Raw genomic sequence first — 23278 nt, 5'->3', positions numbered from 1 at the left:
TGTCAGGAGACTCAATAAAGATACAAATTTCCACAAAGGATTCTGCTGTACATCAAAGAATAGCTGGCACATTTCAAGGAGAACAAGGTGAGCAGTATTATGACAGGCTGCCACATTCTTCCAATAAAGTAAGGACAGGGAAATAACCTTTGGATTTGGCAACTGGGAAGTCATGTTTTCAGTTGAGTGGTAGAGGAAGAACAGAGGCATTAAATAATGGGAAAATGCGGCATAGAGTAGTGTCCTCTTATCCAAGAAAGATACATTCCAAGACCTCCTGTAAATACCTGAAATTGCAGATAGTACTGAAACCCATATGTATTATGTTTTTTTTTCCCTGCAAAACTACGATAAAGTTTAATTTATAAATTGGGCACAATATGAGATTAACAATAATGAATAACAAAACAGATCAATTGTAAAAACATACTGTAGTAAAAGTTGTTACATGAATATGGTCTCCCTTTCCTTCTCTCAGTACTCTAATATTTTTAGCCACAATTAACAGCAGGTAACTGAAAGAGTAGCAAGTGAAATCAAAGATAAGGGGGACTACTGTAAGTAGGGGAGACAAACCATGAACTACTCTTTTGAGGAACTTAAAGAGGAAAGAGAATGGCATTTTAGAAGAATCTCAATACCACTTCTATTCTCTGAGCTCATTGTAGAATATTTTCCTTATTCTTGGACACAGATCTTCCTTTGGTGTGGGTCTGCTGGTGAAGAATTATTTCAGCTTCTGTTGACTAAAACTGTTTTTCTTTTATTTATTTATTTATTTTTTAGATGGAGTCTTGCTCTGTCGCCCAGGCTGGAGTGCAGTGGTGTGATCTTGGCTCACTGCAACCTCCACCTGCTGGGTTCAAGAAATTCTCCTGCCTCAGACTCCTGAGTAGACAAGACTAAGGTGTGCACCACCACACCAGGCTAATTTTTTCGGTTTTTAGTAGTGACAGGGTTTCATCATGCTGGCCAGGCTGGTCTTGAACTTCTGACCCCGGGATCTGCCCACCTTGGCCTCCCAAAGTGCTGGGATTACAGGCATGAGCCACCGCACCAGTCATTTTTCTTCACTTTTTACTGCCTAAAGAGCGTTTTTGACTGATACACTGAAAATAAGCATCCTTTTATTCACTCCAAAGCTAATATGTCAATTTTGAAAAGCACTTACAAAATGAAGTTTGATTAGATTCTCACTAATAACAAAGACCTAATGGGAGATAAGAGTTCAAATAATTCATGCTGCCTGTTCCTTCCAGATGCCCTATCAACTAAGTAAATTTACCTAACAATTAGAATAAGTTCCAACTCACTCTGGAAAACAATAAAACCTCCAACACGAAGGTATACTTTTGGCCCAACTTTTCATAAAGTTGGCAAAGTATTATATCTCTGTTTATATCTAGGAGTTAAGCAATAATGGTGGAAAATCTTTTAAAAGACTCTACTAAAGATAAAAATTAAAAGCTACTTAAAATAGTTTAATAGACTTTAAAATTACCATAAAAAATAAAACTTCAGGTGATCTCTAGACAAATGCTTCTGTCACCTACCATTTTCTACAATCTGATGCTTAATGTTTTCCACTCCCTCAAAAGTTAGTATCTTATTAGGCCATTATAACCTGAATTTTTAAGCTTATAGGTTACTTCTCCTAGATGTTTAGATTTCACCAAAAGAAAAAATAAATAACCCAAACCCTTTTATACTTGCCTATGTTAAGAGCTAAGCAGCCACTAAACTTTAAAACTATTAACTAGTTTTTAAATAAGCTAGGCATTTATTTGAAAGACACTTTTTTCTAGCCCATTCCCTCTACCTCAAAAAAAAACAAAAAACAAAAAACAAATCTAAGCTAAAAAGAAAAGCTAAGATCAGCAACCTTTGGGTAGAAATAGACTGTAACTGTATCAAATTTAAACTGAGCTGCTGAAAGAAGTTTATCTTATTAAAACAAAAGGTCATTATCCCTATACCAATATTATCATTTCAAACAGATCTTCCCCACAAATACAGGATGGAGAAATAAAAACCGACTATTCTAACCAACAAATATTATTTACAAATACTTTCTTTCTTCTTATACTTTTCTAAGAAAAGCTTCTAATCAATGACCCTCATTTATCTGCCATAATAGTGCTGAGACAGCATCTACTTGACCCAAAACAGGCAGCAAAACATGTTCATGAATACTCGGTTAAGAACTTTAAAACTATAATTCACATTTTAAAATGATGTCTAAATTATAACATGTACAAACCTTCTTAACAAATAGATCTCTTAATAGGTGATAAGATGATCTAAGAAACTCTAATGTATCAAAATTTTAGATATTATTTTTGGCATATAAGTAAATAAAGAATGCATAATCAAGGCTAGAAGCAAAGATACTACTATAGATTTATGTTAAGATGTTAAGATTTCTTAGCATCTTAATGTCCTGGAAAATCCAGTAACATCGAATATTACTTATTAGCATGCACAACATCCTATTAAAGAGTGAGGTAAATCTAGAAAACAAAGGAAATCAAATTATATAGTAGTATCCACCAGAAGCAAAAACAAAGAAAAAGGTGAAAACTATAGCATTGAAGTATAAAAAAAGTTAAAATTACAGATTAACTAGCAAAAACAATTAACTTGTAGATAATGAGCCGAATAACCTATTAGTTGCCTTAATATCTTACGAAAGTTTAAGCTGTCATACACACAGGATTGGAGAGTTACAAAATGAAGATATATTTCGAATATAAAAAATAGCATGCATGTCCAATGAAGTAAAAAGCATTCATCAGGAACATGAAATAAGAAGCTATAATTCAACTCTCTTACAAAAATAAACACAAAATATTAATTTTCCTAAAAATAATAAAAATTAAGGACATATTATTCATAAATTTTAAAGTTTTGCAATCTGATGAATAACAATATCAACTGAGAATGACAGAGTTTTGATAATAGTTGTTAACACATAAAAATGTTTCAAATTGAGAAGATGGATATCTACACATACAAATTTCTCTTATTTTAAATAAGCAGATCAAGAAACATAACATTAAGGGATTTCTTAGTAAAAAGATAATGTGTTATTCTTGATTTATCAATTTTTATTCACACCATTTCATATGCAAACTGAGAATTATTTGTAAATCTATACGAACCTCAAATGTCCCTTCTTGTTAAAAATATTAAATGTCTATAATTTTATAAATTACATTGTCTAGTATATACAAATAAATCTGATCTGACCCACAAAAAGCCACTTCTGATTTCAAACTTGGTTACAATGCTTCCATAAATTTGCAGAGAAATATACACAAAAATATTTTCACCCAACAATTCCTAAAAGCAAAAAGAGAGGATACATTGATTCCAAATAAGTGAAAGGCATAAGTAATGATATACTGTTAAAAATACATACTTTAAAAACAAAGCATGATGGAAGGATACTGAAATCCCCAAGCTAGTTCATTAGACAAAAGAGTATATTAAAAACTTCTCTGTACTTACGTTTAAAATACACAGCTTAAACACAACCAACCCACTTTCCATTGCTATCATATATATCAAATAAGAACTGAATAAAAAAAGATCCTTACCTGGATAACAGCACTAAACCAACAAGTATTGCCAACATTCTTCAGCCCAACAGGAGTTTTGTCCTGCCTTTTTCTATCATAAGGGTTTCGAGAATCCCTCCAAACTTCTGTAGGTGTCCTCTTCAAACATGCTTTATTCTCTGCTATGCTGGCTTCAAGAACTCTTAAGCAATGGTGGGAAAAAAATATATTGCATTATATAACGGTATATCCCAGGCAATAGCATACCACACATTCTACTTTCATTACATAAGATCTGAATAATGTATTTGAAGAAGTAATATTTAATACTAGCTTTATTCAAATAGAGCTTAGTTTTAGCAGTGTCAATGCCAATACATAGAGAAGTGTACTCTTCCTAAAATGAAATTTCAACCATAAAATAGTAGCTATATAATACAAAGTACAGTAAATTACATTTCAACAAAAAGATATTTAGTACCAAGAATATAGCACCTAGATGAATTTTCTGAGAAATAACTATTAAAGTACTTATTTACAATATAACATAATGACTACTATTTATAACAATCACTCTGAATCAAGAAAACATTAAAAACTGAACACGTTGCACTTTTGCCACCAACCACTTAGTTCCCCTTCTACAAAAAAAATAGTTAAGGGAGTTAAACTTAATGATTCCTTTCAATTCTTGAAATCTATGTCTCTATGACAGCCAAATAAAGGAAAATAAAACTGGTATGTTCACTGCTTTGCCCAAAAGTTCACCTTTGGAAAAAATTAATGAAATGTTAGAACACATATTAGAATAACAAAAGATTAATCTTTCCAAAATAATCTCACCTACAGAATATCTTAAGTGTATCTAAACACAGCAAAAGTAACATTACTTTGCTTAAAGATGTTTCTTGCTCCTTAGCATGCAACAACATATAATCATAACTGAAAAACCCTGGTTCCCAAATATGATCTAACCAAGCATTTTGCCTGCTCAAGAAATGTGTTACCTGCTACTTGGCTTCAGCTAAAAAACAACAACAACAAAAAAAAAAACCTGTTACTTACTATTCTAACTCAGCATAAATAACATTCAGGTATCTTAGCCCAGTTTGTGTTAATTACCAGAATCTCAGCAAAGATATAGTTTTTTTCAACTTTTTGGTTCGTCAAGGAAATCTCATTCATTCTATACCATTTTTACCCTAAAGATTTTATCCTGTCAAATTAATGTCAAAATAATATTCCTTTATCCTTAACAACAGTATTTATCACAAGACATTAGATACAATTAAATCTAAAGTATCATTACTTAAAACATACCATGTGACTACAGAAGTCAATCTTTGGAAATCAATAAAACCACACATTTCTTAAAAAAATGGGTAACAACACGATATGTTAAAATGTAAACTCGTGGTTAAAAGTAAACAGTTTACACTTCTGTCACATTAAAGAGTGACCCAACTAGGCAGCAATACTCTCTGCCCAAAAATGAACTCTCACAGGCAACCCCAGACTCCAGGTGTTTTTCCCTAAAAGATACCAGAACTCTCTGAAAGATAGTTGGTTAGATGAATTGGGGCAGAAAACCAGGGAATATCTCTAACATTCTACTGTTACCAGAAAGCAAGCTTTCAAAAATACAAGAAAGAGATAAAGAGAGTCAACTTGACTCTCCTAGTGGAGATCCAGGAGGTCCTAAAGACCTTCTAACAGTTAAATTTTGCAGTTCAGCAGAATACAATAATAATAAGCAGAACAAAATGAATTTGTACAAGACTAGTTTATGCTCAAAAAAGAAAGGTTAATGGCACAGTATATAAAAAGTAATACAAAAGACTGACATATAGAGGGCATATTTAACTTTTTATTGACTTTTTTAAATGGTAGTATTCTCATTTGGAAATTTTTTTCCTTTTGTAATATACATGTATAAGTTTAGATAGAGCAAACATTCATATCTTGGTAATCAAAAATAAATAGACTAACACATGGAATAAGTTCTGAGAAAGGTAGATAAAAACAATACCATAAAGAAATTTAGTACCAGTGATGCTATGTAAGAGATAGAAGAGGTACTCAGTAATTGACTAGTACCATGGCAGGTAGACAATAATTATTTAAAAAGAGAATTCTACAGCATATTCTAAAATATAAACTGGTCAAAAGTCTAAAAGAACCAGATGTAATCCTGTATCTATAGCAGATAAATATCAATCATTATATAACAAGAAACAAATCCTTCTTAGTAATGGCAACAGAGCAGATCATACGTATCATAGTAAGCGGGAAATGACTCAAATATAAATTAGTTACAGAAAATTTTAGGACATCTGACTTCTGCACAATATACCCTGAGTATATTTTTTATATTCCAGATCTAGGCTAAGATTACTAAATCCCAGAAGGTCTTTCAAAATGTTTTAAGTATACTCAATTGCTTTATGCCCCTCTTCTGCTCTAGCAAAAAATATACACCACTTGATTCCTATGTTTACATACAAAATATGTAATGTAAATATCACGTTAATATATTGAGATAATGTAAGCTTTTTAGTTCCTTTGCCTCCTCTCTCCCCACACAGGACTTGCAAGAATGTGTGGCCTCAAAGGTACTTTCTAGGAGCAAGCAACCTGCTTGCTATTCCATAAAGGAAGTTAGAAAGGCAAGAAAGTTAGGAATACAAACCAAGGCGACATCTTCCCGGCACTCCTATATAACTTTCTTTACAGCGGTCAAATGAGGTACAAACTTTAACAACTTTGACTAAGGTTTCAGAGATGCATATAATTGCTCATTGCTCCTCAAAGTCACCTAAGACTTAAAGATAATAACCATTTCCTAAGTAGCTCAATTCAGTCATATGGTAGATATCATCATTCATTTTAACAAAAGTATGGGTTTTAAAGAAATAGATTTATTATAATACACCCTAACCATACCACATGGTAGAATTATGGTGCTAAAAAAGATGGCAGGTAAAAGGGGAATGCCATAATTTCGTGATTCCCTGAATTTAAACACAATTTTATCACCAGAGTTTTAAAATGCTTCAGTAGGTCTCCTCCTACCATCTCCACTTGGTTCCTAAAGATCTTTATAAAAACACTTATCATTGCACCAAAAATACCAACCAGTGTCTCCAATCAGTGTCTGAAAGTAGAAACAATAATCTGCCTTACCTCTAGAGCAAACATTATAAATGGGGGCAAAACAAGTTTTTAAAGTAAATGGACGATTAAGATATTACATGCTGCTACTTCTTGGTTGGTTATTGACTTGGTTGGTTATGAATTGACTGATTGCAAAAAACAACTTCTAGCCCATATACTGCTCTATTGCTACACCTGATCCCTTTATATAATCTAGTACTGGCGCCGTAAATCCAAACTTTTGTAAAGCAAAATCCTGCATAAGCGTTCCTCCCCTGGCCTTAGCAATGATGCTACCCAAGCTCTTAAGTATAAGGCATGCAATAGCTAAAATCCAGGTATTACCCACTGGTAGAGGTAAAAATAATAATAAAAATAAAACAAAATAAAATAAAATACAAGCAAATCTCAGAGAGCTCAGATATAGGCTATAACAAAATGTGGCATGTTGAAGGGTAAACTCATAAGCCACAAACCAAAACCCAGCCTGACCTGTCACTTTGCTTTATCTTCTCAACATTGGTCATGACCTTGGCATTAAGCAATACAAAAAGACGACAAAATGTCTTGCTGCCTCTTTTCCTTCCATACACTACACTTAATGTTTAAAGCACTTACATATGGTAGATGTTTATGTTTTCATTAAATTTTATTACACAGTGGTTTTCTTTGGGGGAGGTGAGAGGGTGCTATTATTTTATCTTGTTTTGTGTTGTTAAACTCCCAATAGCAATGATGTTAAAAATATCCCACTTTAGCTCACCTAAGCTCCTTTTTAGGAAGTATTACACTCACTGAAAAACATGCATATACTTTAAGCTATACAGATCAACCGGAAGAAAAAAAAGAAAGGAATGAAACATCTGTTTCATAAAAAGCAAAAACAAAACTAAGGGTATTTTAATTGGGATCAAACTAAACCACAAAACAATTTAAGAAGAACTGACCAGTTTGACAATGTCAGTCTTCCAATTCATGAAACTGCATGTTTCCAAATATTTATGTATTCTTTAACATGTCTTAATAATATTTAATCACTTTCTTCATGGAAGTTCTTGTATCTTAGATTTATCCCAGGTCTTGAATAGTTTTTGTCAAAAATCAGTTGGCTGTAGGTGTGTCCATTTCTGGGCTCTCTATTCTGTTCCACTGGTCTATGTGTCTGTTTTTATACCAATATCATTTTTTTCATTACTATATTCTAGCAATATATTTGGAAGTCAGGTAATGATGCCTCCAGCTTTTATTCTTTCTGCTCAGGCCTGCTTTGGCTATTTGGGCACTTTTGTGGTTTCATATGAATTTTTAGGATTGTCTTTTCTAATTCTCTGAAGGGTCACTGAATTTTGATATGGACTGCATTAAATCTGGAGATGACGTTAGGTAGTATGGCCATTCTAGTAATATTAGTTCTTCTAATCCATGAACATATATATATATTTCCATTTGTTTGTGTCTTCTCTTTCTTTCCTCAATGTTTTATAGTTTTCAGTGTATAGATCTGTTATCTCATTGGTTAAGCTTATTCTTAGGTATCTTGATTTTTTGTAGCTATTGCAAATGGAATTTTTTTTTAATTTTTCAAATAAATCACATTAACATATAGAAGTGCTGATTTGTTATGTTAATTTGTGTCCTACAACTTTACTGAACTTATTTATTAGTTCTAGTAGTTTTTTGGTGAACTCTTTAGGGTTTTCTATATTTAATATCGTATCATCTGCAGAGACAATTTTACTTTCTCCTTTCCATTTTGGATGTCTTTTATTTCTTTTTCTTGCCTAACTGCTCTAAGACTTCCAGTACTATGTTGAATAAGACTGGTCAAAGTGTGCATCTCTGTTAGGTTCCTGATCTTAGGAAAAGCTTTCATTTCTTCCCCATTCAGTATATGACCAGTTGTCGGTTTGTCAACTATGGGCTTTATTGTGTTGAGGTACATACTTTCTATATCTATTTTGAGAGTTTTTATCATGAAGGGATGTTAAACTTTGAAATGTGCTTTTTCGATATCTACTGAAAATACATGGTTTTTGTTCTCTGTTAATGTGATGTATCACATTTATTGATTTGTGTATGTTGGAAAATCCCTGCATCTCTGGGATGAATCTCACTTGATCACAGTGGGTGATGTTTTAATATGCTGTTGCATTTGGTTTGCTAGAATCTTGTTGAGAATTTCTGAATTGAGGTACATCAGGGATACTGGCCTGTAGTTTCCTTTTTGTTGTGTCCTTGTCTAGTTTTGAATAAGGGTAATGCTGGCTTAATAAAATGAATTTGGAAGTATTCCCTCCTCTTCAATTTTGTGGAATAGTTTGAGAATATTAGTTGTTCTTTAAATGTTTGATAGACTTCAGCAATGTAGCCATCAGAAACTGGGCTTTTTTATGTCAGACTTGAATATTTATTTCTCTTACTCATTATGGTCTGCTCAGATTTTCCATTTCTTCTCAATTTAATCTTGGTAGGTTGTGTTCAAGAATTTATCCATTTCTTCTATATTCTAGAATTTGCTAGTACACAGTTGTTCATAATAGTCTCTTGTGATCCTCTAATTCTGATCATTTGTAATATTTCACTTTTCATGTCTAGTTTTATTTATTTCAGGCTTTTTTTTCCCCCTTAGTCTAGCTAAAGGTTTGTTGAGTCTGCTTATCTTTCCAAAAAAATACTTCAATGATCTTTTGAATTGCTTTTTTAGTCTCTATTTGTTTACTTCTGCTCTAAGCTTTATTATTTCCATCCTACCAATTTTGGGTTTAGCTTGTTCTTCCTTTCCAAGTTTGTTGAGTTGCACAGTTAAGCTGTTTATTAGAAATATTTGTTTCTGATGCAGGCATTCATTGCCATGAACTTCTCACTTAAAACAGGTTTCACTGTGTCCCACTGGTTTTGGTATAATATGCTTCCATGCTCCTTTGTCCCAGGAAACTTTCTAATTACGCTTTTAATTTCTTCACTGACCCTATGGTTATTAAGGTGCATATTAACTTCCATGTAATTGTTGGTTTATAAAGTTTTTCCTGTTGTTGATTTTTAGTTTTATACAGTTGTGATCCAGTAAAATACTTGATACCATCTCTAACGTATGTTCTTGACTGGACAATACTCCATGTGCAGTTGAGAAGAATGTGTATTCTGTAGCTTGAGAGAAAATGTTTCATAAATGTCTATGGTGTAGTTTAAGTCTCATATTTCTAGATCATTTGTCTACTGTTAAAAGGGGGATGGCTGAAGTTCCTATCGTTGTATTGTAGTCTATTTCCCCCTTTAAATCTAATAATATTTGCTTTATATATTTGGATGCTCTGGTGTTTGGTGCTCATATATTTAGTTTTACTTCTTGGTGAACTGATCCTTTTATTATTACACAATGACTTTGTCTCTTTTTACAGTTTTTTAAAGTCTACTGTATCTACAAGTATGGCTACTTCTGCTCATTTCTGGTTTGCATCTTCATGGAATATCTTTGTCCATCCCTTCACTTTCACTCTGTGTTTATATTTAATGATGAGGTGTGTCTCTTACAGGCAACATAGAGTTGGGTCTTTTTTTAATCCATCCAGCTGCTCTATATTTTTTTTAATTGTGGAATTTAATCCACTTACATTCAAGGTTACTATTGATAGGTAATAATTCACTCATGCTATTTTGTTTTCTCATTATTTTGAAGATCCTTTGTTTGCTTCTTCCCCTCTTGTTTACTAATGGGGTTCTGTGGTTTTCTACAATGCTAAGCTTTGTTTCCTTTCTCGTTTGTCTATCTACTATAATTTTTCTTGTGGTTACCACAGGCGTGGTAGTTCACACTTGTAATCCAAGCACTTTGGAGGCCAAGGCGGGCGGATCACCTGAGGTCGGGAGTTCAAGACCAGCCTGGCCAACATGGTGAAACCCCGTCTTTAAAAAAAAAAAAAAAAGAGTTTTATAGTTTTATAGTTACAACACTGTTTTAAGCTAATAACAACTTAACTTTGGTCACACAAAAATAATCTAGACTTTTTCTCACTTCCCTACTCCACCACAATTTGTTTTGATTGCTATAATTTACATCTTTATCTTTTATGTGTTCCTTAGCCACTAATTGTAGCTGTTGATGTTTCTGATCTTTTTAATTTTAAACCATCATACTAGAGGACTGAAGGAATTACACAGCACCATTATAGCACCGGGGTATTCTGAATATGATTATGGATTTACCTATACTGATGAGTTTTGTATTTTCACGTTTTCATTATATTAATCATTCTTTCGTTTCCTATTACTTCCTTTAAGTGTTGTCTAAGACCAGTCTAGTGGTAATGAATTCTATCACCTTTTGCTTGTCTGGGAAGGTCTTTCTTTCTTTTTCATTTCTTAAGCATAGCATTGCCAGATATATTCTTGGTTGACAGTTTTGGTTTTTTTTCCCAGCTCTGTGAATATGTCATCCCACTCCCTCCTGTCTTATACAGTTTTCTGCTGAGAAATCTACTGATAGTCTAATGGGAATTCCTGTATATGTGACCCAATGTTCGTGTCTTATAGCTTTTAGAATTATGTGCCTTTGAGAGGATTCTGGGGGGCTGAATTTTACTGGGGATCTCTTTGCATTCCTAGATGTCCATAACTTGCCAAGACTTTCTCCCAAGAAGTGAAGAAAGACACAAACAACTTATTTAACCAAATGGGTGGTCTATGCCTTTCTTCTTCTTTCTCTGGAACTCCCATATGAATTTAGGTTTGCTTAATGGTGTCTGGTAAGTCCTATTTCTTCATTCTGTTATTTTTTTTCTTCCTCTGACTGTTTTATTTGAAGAGATCTGTCTTCACATTCAGAAATGCATTACTCAGCTTGTTCTAGTCTATTACTATGGCTCTCAATTGTATTTATTTTTTTAATTTCAGTCACTGAATTCCTCAAGCTCCAAGATTTCTGTTTGGCTCCTTTCTGTAATATATATCTCTTTGTCCAATTTCTTACTCAGTTCATGAACTGTTTTCTTAATTTCATTAAATTTTTGTATTCTCTTTCAACTCAAGAATTTAATATTATCATTTTGAATTATTTTTCATGCATTTCATATTCCTTGGATTCTTTTACTGAAGATATATTGTGGTGCCAGGTTTGGACACCAGGTTTGAGGGTGCCAGGTTTCCTTGCTTTTTCACGATTCTTCTGTCTCTATGTTGGTTTCTGTGCATCTAATGGACAACTGCTTTTTCCCATTTTAAAGAGCAGCTTTCATAGGCAGAGGTTTTTTCCTGTTGATGTGTCCTAGGGTGCTGACTGGAAATGGTTTGTTGGCTTTGGTTCAGGGTGAAGTCAGCAGTGTGGTCTCCATGCAGATTCTTCAGCTGGAATCCTCACCTGCGATGTCTGTAATTATCTTATCTGGTATGCAGGAGCCCATGATTGTGATGGCATGGTTTTTCCAGAGTTGGGGGTGCCAGGCTGGTTTCTGGCCAGTCACATGCTGATGTAGCAGGCCAGAAAGTTGTAGGATAGTCTCTCATGTCAGGGTTACTGCTGGGCTGGCTGTCAGGCCAGGGATAGATGCATGTGGGACTGGAGGCTGTGCATGACTGGTGATGTAGGGTTGAGCTGTGGACAGACTGCCTCCAAGCCAGCTATTGGACTAAGGGCAGGCAATTGTGGCCCAGCGACTGTGCAGAATCCTCCAGTGGTAAGTACAGGCAGACAACCTCTGGGCCAGATGTTCAAGCTGGGAGCAAGTTCATGCAGGCCCACTGGTTGTATGCTATTCTCTCCCTTAGGGCTGGGCCACTTTCAGGCCAGCTACTGAGCCAGGGACAAGTGTACACTAGCCTGGTGGCTGCATGGGGCTGCCCTGCCATGCAGGCCTACCTGCTTCCCTGGGTAATAGCGAGCCTTGTGGGTTTAGGTATCAGGGTCCCAGTAGTGCCTTTGAGCCTAGGCTCCAAGTAGCCACAGTACTAGTACTAGAGGCACTTGTGTGAACTTTGTGGAATGAAGGCAATGCCTCTGGGATTCAGGGTGGCTACTGGCCTCCAAGTCAGAATGCACTCCAGATATGGGCTTGGTTTCACAGTTGCACCATTCTTTAGCTGCTTGGGTCACAGGGGTAAGGGGTGTCAAAGGGGTTCCTGCTCTGGGGGAATGCAGCCACATGTGCTTTCAGCAACTGTTTATGCTGGACTTGGGGCCTGTGAGGACTGGGGAACTCTCCTGCAGCAATGACTGCTGGCATCTGTGGTGGCGATGAGGACTGATGATTCCCAGGTTACCTTCTTCCTGTAAGAAGAGGAACCCCCTGGCTCTGATTCAATCCTGGTAGGGGAGATAGTATGGCAGAGGCAGGATGCTTTGCTCTCCTCCCTATGGAGCAATTCTTGACTCTATGCTCCATGGGGACTTTGCTGTTCCCCGGGTGCTCTCCAGTCCATTTCCTCAGTCACTCCAGACAAAATAAACTTACCTGTTGTTTTGGTTCCTTTTTGTGAGGGGGATGAGTGCCAAGCAACTCTAGTCAGCCATCTGCTGACATCACTTCCCATCAGTCTTTTTAGTTTTAGCCACTGTGATGTATGAGAGCTCTAATGTATTCTTCAATGAGATGAACAGAATAAAGCTTTTGATCAAGTTTGCACCACCCAGATCACCATCATATCCACAATCATGATACCAAAAATGGAATCACATCCACAATTATGATACCCACAATGGAATCATATACAAAGTACAAATTAAGAAACTCTGTTTCTAATACAGAGGCTACCACTACTTGTCAGACATGTGACTCCTATCAAAAGTTGACTTGTGTATCTTGCAGTAAGGGAGCTCACATTGCATGGGATGTGACTCCTGCCACATGGACAGACAGACTACACTGACCAGTTGATCCCTCTTCCTGAGGATATCAGTGGTACCTCACTGTTGCTGATACTTTTTCAAGTTACACTGTTGCTGTTCATCAGTCACTGACAGCCACAACCCTGTGGCCCTTAAAACTAATCGATGTCATATGTCTTACTTCTCCAGACCATCTATAATCTGACATAATGCACCTTCTATCATAAAAGCCACTCAAAAATGGAATGATGGTTATTCGATGGCCCTTCCATGCTCCTTAGCATCCACAAGTATCTGGTATATTGAGCACTGAAATCCTCCTCAAATATCAATTTTAAAAGATTTCTAAATCTGCCTCCCTCATCCACTCCTGTTTCACGTACCATCTTTAGGCAGTTCCCCTTCACAGCTGCTTCCGCAGTAATGATAAGGATTTTTAAAAAAAGGAGTTATACAGAGCTACTTTAAAAATTCAGAATTCCATCCTGACTATTCCTGGACACGATCCTTCTTTCTTTCCCCAATGGCAACTCCAAGCTGAAGATAACGAGAAATAACTAGCTGCAACACAGATGTAATAAAGAAAAAAGAGACTCTGTAGTCTACCATTTCTTCAAATAGTTGAAGGTGAATGTTCTTAGTAACAATTTTAGCTAGAAAACTTAGCACTATCTTCTAATGAGGCACTCCAATGTTATTTCATGAGGCAAGACATTTTCACAATAAATATGCCATAGACAGACACCAGTCACAATGTAGTTTATTAACAAATTTCAACTCTCCAGACTCCACTTGTGTCCTGGCAACGATAATCAAGAGAAAATAAATACAGCCAATTCTGACAGTAAAAAGTATATTAAGAAATACTTTCAAAATGTTCTTAAGAAATTTCAACCGTGAACTTTAGAAATGCCTAAACACAGGATTCTAAGATGTAAAAAGATAGGCTTTATGTCATCTAATACACACAAGGTTGTATTCTTTTTTTTTTTTTTTTTTTTGAGACGGAGTTTCGCTCTTGATACCCAGGCTGGAGCGCAATGGCGCGATCTCGGCTCACCGCAATCTCCGCCTCCTGGGTTCAGGCAATTCTCCTGCCTCAGCCTCCTGAGTAGCTGGGATTACAGGCACGCGCCACCGTGCCCAGCTAATTTTTTGTATTAGTAGAGACGGGGTTTCACCATGTTGACCAAGATGGTCTCGATCTCTTGACCTCGTGATCCACCCGCCTCGGCCTCCCAAAGTGCTGGGATTACAGGCTTGAGCCACCGCGCCCGGCCAAGGTTGTATTCTAAATGTGTAACTTCACATTAAATTATGTCTTCTAAAATATAATAAGCAAATAATTTTGGAATTTTATTTGCAAAGATTTTCCCTATATGAACTTCAGTAATGAAGAAGGAGTTAATTTACTTTGAAGCATAATACATAAATGTCTTCCTTTAAAATGCATCATTTTCTCTTTTGAATTTAGAGTTCTATACCTTAATAAACCCATAAGAGCAAATGTATCGCTGATAATGTTTAGCTAGAACTCTCCACATTCTCTTTTTCTAATACAACATGATTTACATACGTGTTTATTCAATGCATATTTCGCATTGAATACTCCTTTGTTCATTGAGGGTTACTGAATTTACACATAATTAAAATGACTCTTTTACTTCTAGAGAGCATAATTTTATGGCATGTTACACTATGACAAATCTCTATGTCATCTACAATAATATTTACTATTTTTAAATTATATTAAAACGTAAAAGACCTAGAATGAAAAAAAAAGCATTATCTGAAGATCTTTTCTTTTGCCAATTTGGATAAAAACAACTATCCAAAACAATATATAACATATACACTGAGCTGAATATCAAATTAGGAAGAGTCTTCATACTTTTGTATTTTACTTTTATTATATAATTAGTACATGTTGTTTTAATTAGAAAACAATCAAACTATTGATACTAACTGGGTATATCAGCTCACAGATATTTTATATTCATATGCTCATATAAAAAACATAATTTTAAAAGTAATATTTGTATCAAGTATACATTCTTTTTATAACCCTTTTCACATAAATCATTATGCCCCTTACATTTGAAATCCAACTCACGTGTTTTGTATTTAAAATATTTCTCAAAGTTTAAGTACTGTAAGTTTTATAATTATTCAAGATAATTATGCATTGCAATACATGTTTTAAAAAGAAAAAGAAAAAGCCCAATTCATATAATTTCTCAAATACTTCAGAAAATAAGCCTAACTATGGTTTTTTTTTTTTTTTTTTTTGGTTTTCATTTAAAATACCTGGCAATAAATATTAGCCACAACTAATGAGGGGGACAACAGATTTTAATTAAGTCTTTACATGATATAATGTCTTACAAAGTAGTTTCCAAAGTAACACTGAGAGACATTAACAGTCTCACTAAGAAAAAAAATTATGTGCCTTTGCTAAACAGCATTTTAAGACATTTCCTATCATACAGAAATCTCTGATTATTTGAAAAGAAATATCCTATTGATATTGTGCCAAGAGAAATACCTGAGAAATCTGGTACATTCTGCTACCAAAGAACTATGTTACAGGGAAAAAAATTATAGTCGTAAGATACATCTGAGTTGTGTACCTTTAGAAAAAGCATTTGACCTCTTACAAGCTAAATTTCTTCTTTAGTAACAGAGTTACCACTGCCTTCAAATAGTTGTTTAGAGGATTACAGTTAGTTATAATGTCATGGCTTTTTAAAATCAACATTTTTTAGAGCTATTATAAAAATCAAATGTGTTTATTTAGTCCTTAGATGAATCAAACTGTTTCAAACTAAAACGTTTTGGTTATTAAATAAAAAACTGCATTCTAGCACACATCCTGGAGCCCTGCCTATTTCTTTGAAAAATATATATAAACATCTGACCATACTATAGATCAGATGTCTGCAAAGCACAGCCAAGGGGACAAATCCAACTGGCTGGCTGTCTTTATAAATCAAGATTTATTAGGACACAGCCAAGCTCGTTATTTTATGTATTAGCTATGGCTGCTTTTGCATTACAACACCAGAGCTTAATAGCTGTAACAGAAACCCTATAGCCAATAAAGCCAAAAATATTTACTATTAGCACTTTACAAAAAAAGGATGCTGACCCTTGCTATAAATTGTTGTAAATTGGACAGCGTATCCAAAAGAGATTAGGAGAAGAAAAAAATGAAAAAAATATTAAAATATGCACCTAAATGTAATCCTTCATAACACCATCCCAAAATCTTATAAAATCTAAACCCAATTGCAATCAAAACTAAATATGAAGCTTTTGGTTACATAAAATTTAAAAATACATAGGATACAACTAGTTTAGAGTAACAAAGTATATCTTATTACCTATTAAAATTAATTCAAGCCAATTCTATTTTTAAAAGTACTTATATCTGCTTTATACAAATTATGTTTTTACCTGCTAATGGCTTGTTCCTCATCAGTTATTCCAGTCTCCCTGAATGCCCTGTTTGATTCGGCCAAACTCAAGGCAATTGCTCTCTGAAGATCATCTTTATCATCTCCAGTGAGATCAATCACATCTGAAAAGCAAAACTATCTTTCTCAAAATTAAAAGTAAAACAAAATGAAAGGTAATTCTTATTATGGAGATTTTATACCCAATAAACTCTTTAAACCAGTCAGTTTCAACTAATTTTATATTTCTAAAAGCCTATCTAAAAATAAATGGAAACGCATTTTTAACTGGTTATACTCGGTAACTCAATGTTCTTTTCAATAAAATATACCTAAAGCAGTAAGCAGAAATATATTTCACTGCAAAAGAATCTGTGTATTTACTATGAGGTCTCTTATTAAAAGCTAATAAGCAGAAAGACTGCTGAGAACAGTTTATCAACAAAAGTTGAAATCAACGCAATTAAACATTTACATTTCTGCTTTCTGAGGTTAACCCAATCATATACACATTACATTCTGTCTCTACTACTACTGTCTAGACATTATCAAATTATAATAATTAACAACGAGCCCTCAAAAATCGATGTTTCAGAAACTGACCACAGATGTATACGTTTTTTAAATTCTGGAAGAATGTGCCAAACTATTAACAGTGGTTAACCCTGAGGAAAGGAGTTATTGGAGGAGGAAGTATAAGGATCTTTCACTTTCTATTTAAAATATATCTGAATTCTTTAATAAGCATGCAATCCTTTTCATTTAAAACAAGATTCTCATTTCACAAAAATGAAGATACAAGTGAATGAAACTAGCCCTCTACTAAAAAAAGATGCTTTTGAGTATTAATGATGCTATGTGTATTAATTCTTTTTCCCAAAGAATAAAAGTTACAACTAATACCGCCTTCAGAAAGGCTTTTAATCCAATTTCCCAAAATACATTGGTAAATTTCCTTAACCCAGAAGATGCCAATGATAAATATTCCCATTAACATTTAAACAATGATAGAAACCACAGTATATTGTTAAGTAACAAAGTGGTAACAGGTTATAAAACAATATGATCAGAAAGAGAAACTATCTGTTATTATCTTTGCATGGTTGGGATTATGCTTATTTGTATTTTGGACATGTTTTGCCTTCATTTTACTTACGTGTAATTTAAATTTTCTTTATTTTTTAGAGACAAGGTTTCACTCTGTCACCCAGGCTGGAGGGCAGTGTCATGATCATAGCTCACCGCAATCTCAAACTCCTGAGCTCCAGTGATCCTCCCACCCTAACCTCCAGAGTAGCTAGGACTACAGGCATGCACCACTTGGCTGATTTTCTTTTTAATCTTTTATAAATAGGAGGTTTTGCTTGTTGCCCAGGCTGGTGTATTTTAGACATGTTAAAAATATTTTCTTTTGTAATCATACAATTTTAGAAGAGGAAAAAAAACAGGATAGAGGATGGAAGATAAGGTGTCTTTATTTTACCATCTGGCTAAACAGTTTTATATAGATGCCAGAAAACCATATTATATATTTAATGAAAAAAAAGTAATGTATATTGATGGTTTCCAGAGTCTGCTTCTATTTTTATCCACACGTCCTCCCAACAGTAGCCTGTAAGGAGATGTAAAATATTAAAAAGAATAGCCGATCATGGAAGGAAGTGGTGGTGTTTTTTAAAATGTCTTTAGAGAGTATAATAAAACCTCACAAAAATGTATTAATAAGTAGGGCCCCAAAAAATTCAAGCAAGTAAAATGTGAAAGATTTATGTAGCACAGAAATTGAAATGGTCAATCACTTTACAGACAACAGCAGGCCAAAGGTTTTATAAGTACGGCTACAAAATCCAAGTCCACCCAGACCACAGCTAAAGATGAGTGTAACCTGGAACTGAACAGTTGAGCGTAAATACTGATGAAGCAGCAGCAAGGACTAAAAAGGTATAAAATGCCTCATAAAAATGAAAGCTATCTCAGTTATTAAAATGGCCAAAATTTAGATAAGACAGGATAATGAAAAGCGGAAACAATTTGAGAGTCACAGAGAAGCAGAAAAACAGGTTTTAGATATGTGACTGGCAGTCAGATTCCATTATCTCATTCTAAGTTTCTTTTCTTCAACTATAGTAACTAAACAGTTCTTTTAAAAAACAAACAAAAAAATTATCTTCTTTATTCCCTGGCAGTTAGGGTTTTGGATGAAATTTAGGCTACATCCATTAGGATGCACTAACATGAGATTTGGAAGGCAGAAGGTGGGGGGCATTATTCTGCTGCCTTTGGCTGTTTTCTCTAATGTGCTTGAAAAGATTTAAGTTGTTCCACAGCAGTATTCCAGGCTCCAATTTCCAGCTTTAGGAATGTCAAGAGATGGAACAGAAGTGGCAACTAGACTTTGCATTCCAATATCCAGACAGAGCTCACTGGCAATTACCTAATTCTGGCTTCCTGTTTCCTGGGCTACAACTATGAAGTATGTTCTTGAACTCAGCAGTCCTAGAGGCAGCTTTCCTAATTGTGACAGAAGTAGCAGCTTCCCTGACCAGCACTCCTGCAATGATGTGGTAGTCATTTCACAAGGCTGAGCTAGAGCTTTCCTCCAGTCCTTCCAGTGATTTTTCAAAGAACCTAATCCCTTGTATTAAATTCCTTATTTGAAAACATCTAGAATGTTTACTGTACCATGACAAGTAAAACGAATGTGCTACAGCTGAAACTAATTTAAAAGTAGCAACCACTTACACTTACAGCTTTTCCTAATTTATCAATTGTAATTCAAGCAACAAAAAGCAAAGGAACAAGATGGGTTCCCCTCCTCCAACCTATTTTATAAATGAGATAACTGAAGTTCTGAGAAATGAAGCACATCTTAAGAAGAGAGAATGGTACATAGGCTTCAAAATTTAATTCTAACTCTTAAATCCAAAGTGGTCTTTCTGCCTTCCTAGCAGTTCTTCAAATATAGTCCATTGATCCTTGGGGGCCCCAGGGCCCCTCTGAAAAAAGAGACGGTCCTTAAATTAAAAATGTAATAATACTGAGATATTATTTGCCTTTTGTACCATAGTCACATTTGCACCAATGATGCAAAACAATAGTGAATAAAACTGCTGCATCTTAGCACAAATCAAGGCAGCAGCACTAAGTTGTGTAATTCATTGTATTAGCTACAAATACACACACTCACTGTTTTAAAGAGGCCAAGCCAGTTTCTTTTACAATTACGTTCTTGAAGAAAAGACTAAACCTAATTTTATTAAATCTCAAACCTTGATTTGTGTTTAATTCTAACATAAGAAGTACTTCTGCCCTATATCCAAAATATGTTGTTGCTAAAGAAAATACACTAGTGCAAAATGAGTTACAAGCTATACTGATTTTTTCCCATGGAATGCAATTTTTATTTAAAAGAACAAACTACAAACTAGAATTATTCAGACTCTGAAATTTAGATGTTGTCTTAAAAAAAAAAAAGTGAGGCTGTCGCTTTAAGAAAAACAAATGTATATGTTGCCAATGATTAATATAGAATTTTCAAGCAAAAATCTAAACTTTGAAAAACTTGTTTCTATCTCTGTGAGCTTGATATCTTCTCAATACTTAAAGGCTTGTCTATGAGTGGTGATAGTAACAAATGCAACTTTTTCTTACAGTATATATTCTTCAAGCATTTAAAAAGAAGTATCTTCAAATTACCAATGCAGTGTTACAAAATCATCCATGACTAAAAGATCCATTCAAGAAGCAGGAAACATTAATGGATTTTAATGCAACATAATATGAAAAGGTCATTGATACCACCATAGAATAATGATGTGATTTTAAATTCCACATTGCAACTAATTTCTAAGAAATTACCATTTGTTAAGTTTGGGTATAGCATTAAAAGGAATATCCATTATTGGCCAGGTGAGTTAGCTGATGCCTGTAATCCCAGCACTTTGGGAGGCCAAGGCAGGAGGATCACAAGGTCAGAGTTCGAGATTGACCAGCCTGGCCAACATGGTGAAACCCCTTCTCCACTAAAAATACAAAAAATTAGCCAGGCGTGGTAACATGCGCCTGTAGTCCCAGCTACTAAGGAGGCTGAAGCAGAAGAATTGCTTAAAGGCAGGAGGTAGAGGTTGCAGTGAGCCGAGATCATGTCACTGCACTCCAGCCTGGTTGGCAGAGACTCTGTCTCCAAAAAAAAAAAAAAAAAAAAAAAGAATACCCATTATAATCTGATTGATCAGTTAAAATACTCCTCTCTCTTCTAAATTATCTGTGTTAAGCCAGATTTTCTTAACAAACTTCAACCAAAACAACTTAGTACAATAGAATGCAAACCTTCAGAGGCACATTGGAGATGCTAGCTCTCCTCTAACATGACAGACTTGCAACGATGAAAAGCAATGTACTCTTCTCACAATTTTGTTTCAGAAAATGTATTTTTCATAAAAAGTTATTTATGTAAACATAACAGATTGATATTTTAATATGAATAGCCTAAGCTTTTCTCAGTTTTAATTTCTAATATAGATTATTTTATGTACACGAAAGCTCTGAGGTCCTCAATAATTTTTATGAGTGTAAAGGGGTACTGAGAGCAAAACTAACAAGAATCACCATCTACTTCATGTTCTTAGACATAAATGCTTTTTATGAAACAAATCATATTTGAAAATGGTTTTGTTTTTTACAATGTGGTTTTAAAATTTCTGAAGAAACAGCAAAAGAAAAAGATCAGGAGATTGTATATGTACAATGAGTATTTCTTCCCTCATTCTCTAGGAGAAAAAAAAAATCAGAAGACATGATTACATGATTTCTGCATGGCAATAATCATCGTGGCAAAGCCAGAGTGTAGCAGCAGTAGTAGCAGCTCTTTAGATAGAATATTCACTCTCCATTTTGCCCCCACCCCCACCTTGGCCAGCCACACACATTCATATTACCTTCCTTACCCTGGAATCTTTATATCTTGTACCTTACATGGGTGTAACAGGATAAAGCTGCTTGTGGCAGAATGGCCACACTAAATGGCTCAAGCTACTCCAGCCTCTCCTAGCATCTCCAATAGCTGAGGGGTTCAGAATATAGGCACAACTGTACCATAGCTGGGAATTTAAGCCTCCAATCCCTGGTAAGAGGAATAGTAATCTTTAATGCTGGAAAAGTTGGTTGAGACCAGAGACTAACAGTCTTTAACTGAAAAGCCTGGACTTTTTCCTTTAAGCAATGAGGAGGTTTATTTATTATTTTAATTTCATTGTAAATGTAACAGTTTTCTCCATGATCTTCCTATTACTCCATAAAGCTACTTCTTTTCACAGGGTATTTTAGAATATGACAATCCTGAAAAATAGCTCAATCCTAAAAGATACTTCACATATAGTCTTCACATGCAATCCTGAAAGACACCTCACATATCAAAAGAAATCCTGAAAGATACTTAACATACCAAATTCATATGATTTTTAAGACCAAATATTAAAAAAGTAAAATGTTATTTCAACAGAGTAGTTAAACCCAATGTCTTCTTTTTCTGGACTTAGTGGAATAATGGTTTGTTTAAAACATGCAATGAATTATCAATTTTGTAATAAAAATTAGCGCTCAGATATTCTCATATGCTTACAAAAACAGAATAAGCTTGGCTGTAAATAACTTCTAACTGGTAAAAGTCAGTTATAAAAAGTTAGCCTTTGTAAAACTTTCATCTCAATGCCAGAGCATTATTAATATTCTCTTATCTGTGTCAAGGCAAGACCTTGGTAAACACTAAAAACATTCCTTTTAACTAACCCTTCCTCTAGCATTAGCATGAACACAATTCAGTAGCACACACATGGGAAGAGTTAGCTGCGTCCCACTGTATGAAATCACATATTACAAATGCATCTAAGCAGTAATCTACATTTTTAAGAAAGTCCAAATTAAAACACTTTTCCTGTAAAGTCAGAAATACATACCAAAACGTAACACTCATCCTACTAAATCTTTCACTTTCAATAAAATACCATTTGAGTAAAACTACCAACTACTAAACATTTCTCTGCTAACTCCAAAATACATGCTACTCATCAACTTATCAATGAATTAAGCCTTCAAACATAATACATGCATTGTTCATAACTCATAATTCACTTTCCCGTGAAAATATATTAAATGGGAACGTGAATTATGTAAGTGAATCTTACTTGAACCTAAGACTTCTAAGCAAGTTCACAAAAGCCTAGTTGGCCCATTATCCATTTAAACTATTACATATGTAAAGATTTTGAATTCAGAAGAAAAATATCTACACAGGC

The 23278-nt window shown here is 34.5% G+C and overlaps 1 protein-coding gene across 2 annotated transcripts in view; it reads right to left on the bottom strand.

Annotated features, from left to right (window-relative positions):
- Positions 1-23278, bottom strand: part of USP25 (ubiquitin specific peptidase 25) — a 138126-nt gene that overhangs the window by 76170 nt on the left and 38678 nt on the right. For both annotated transcript variants that reach the window (XM_021671977.2, XM_021671980.2), the window contains exons 4-5: positions 16987-17110; positions 3600-3762 (exon numbers count right to left, since the gene is read on the bottom strand). In XM_021671977.2, the coding sequence (XP_021527652.1) occupies positions 3600-3762; positions 16987-17110 (287 nt within the window). The remainder of the gene's footprint in view (positions 1-3599; positions 3763-16986; positions 17111-23278) is intronic.

The sequence above is a fragment of the Aotus nancymaae genome, unplaced genomic scaffold (genome assembly GCF_030222135.1).
Source record: "Aotus nancymaae isolate 86718 unplaced genomic scaffold, 86718_ANA_hifiasm-v0.15.2.pri h1tg000022l_1, whole genome shotgun sequence".
Taxonomy (NCBI): domain Eukaryota; kingdom Metazoa; phylum Chordata; class Mammalia; order Primates; family Aotidae; genus Aotus; species Aotus nancymaae.
The sequence above is the reverse complement of the archived record's forward strand: the minus strand, read 5'-3'. Positions and strand labels throughout refer to the sequence as shown.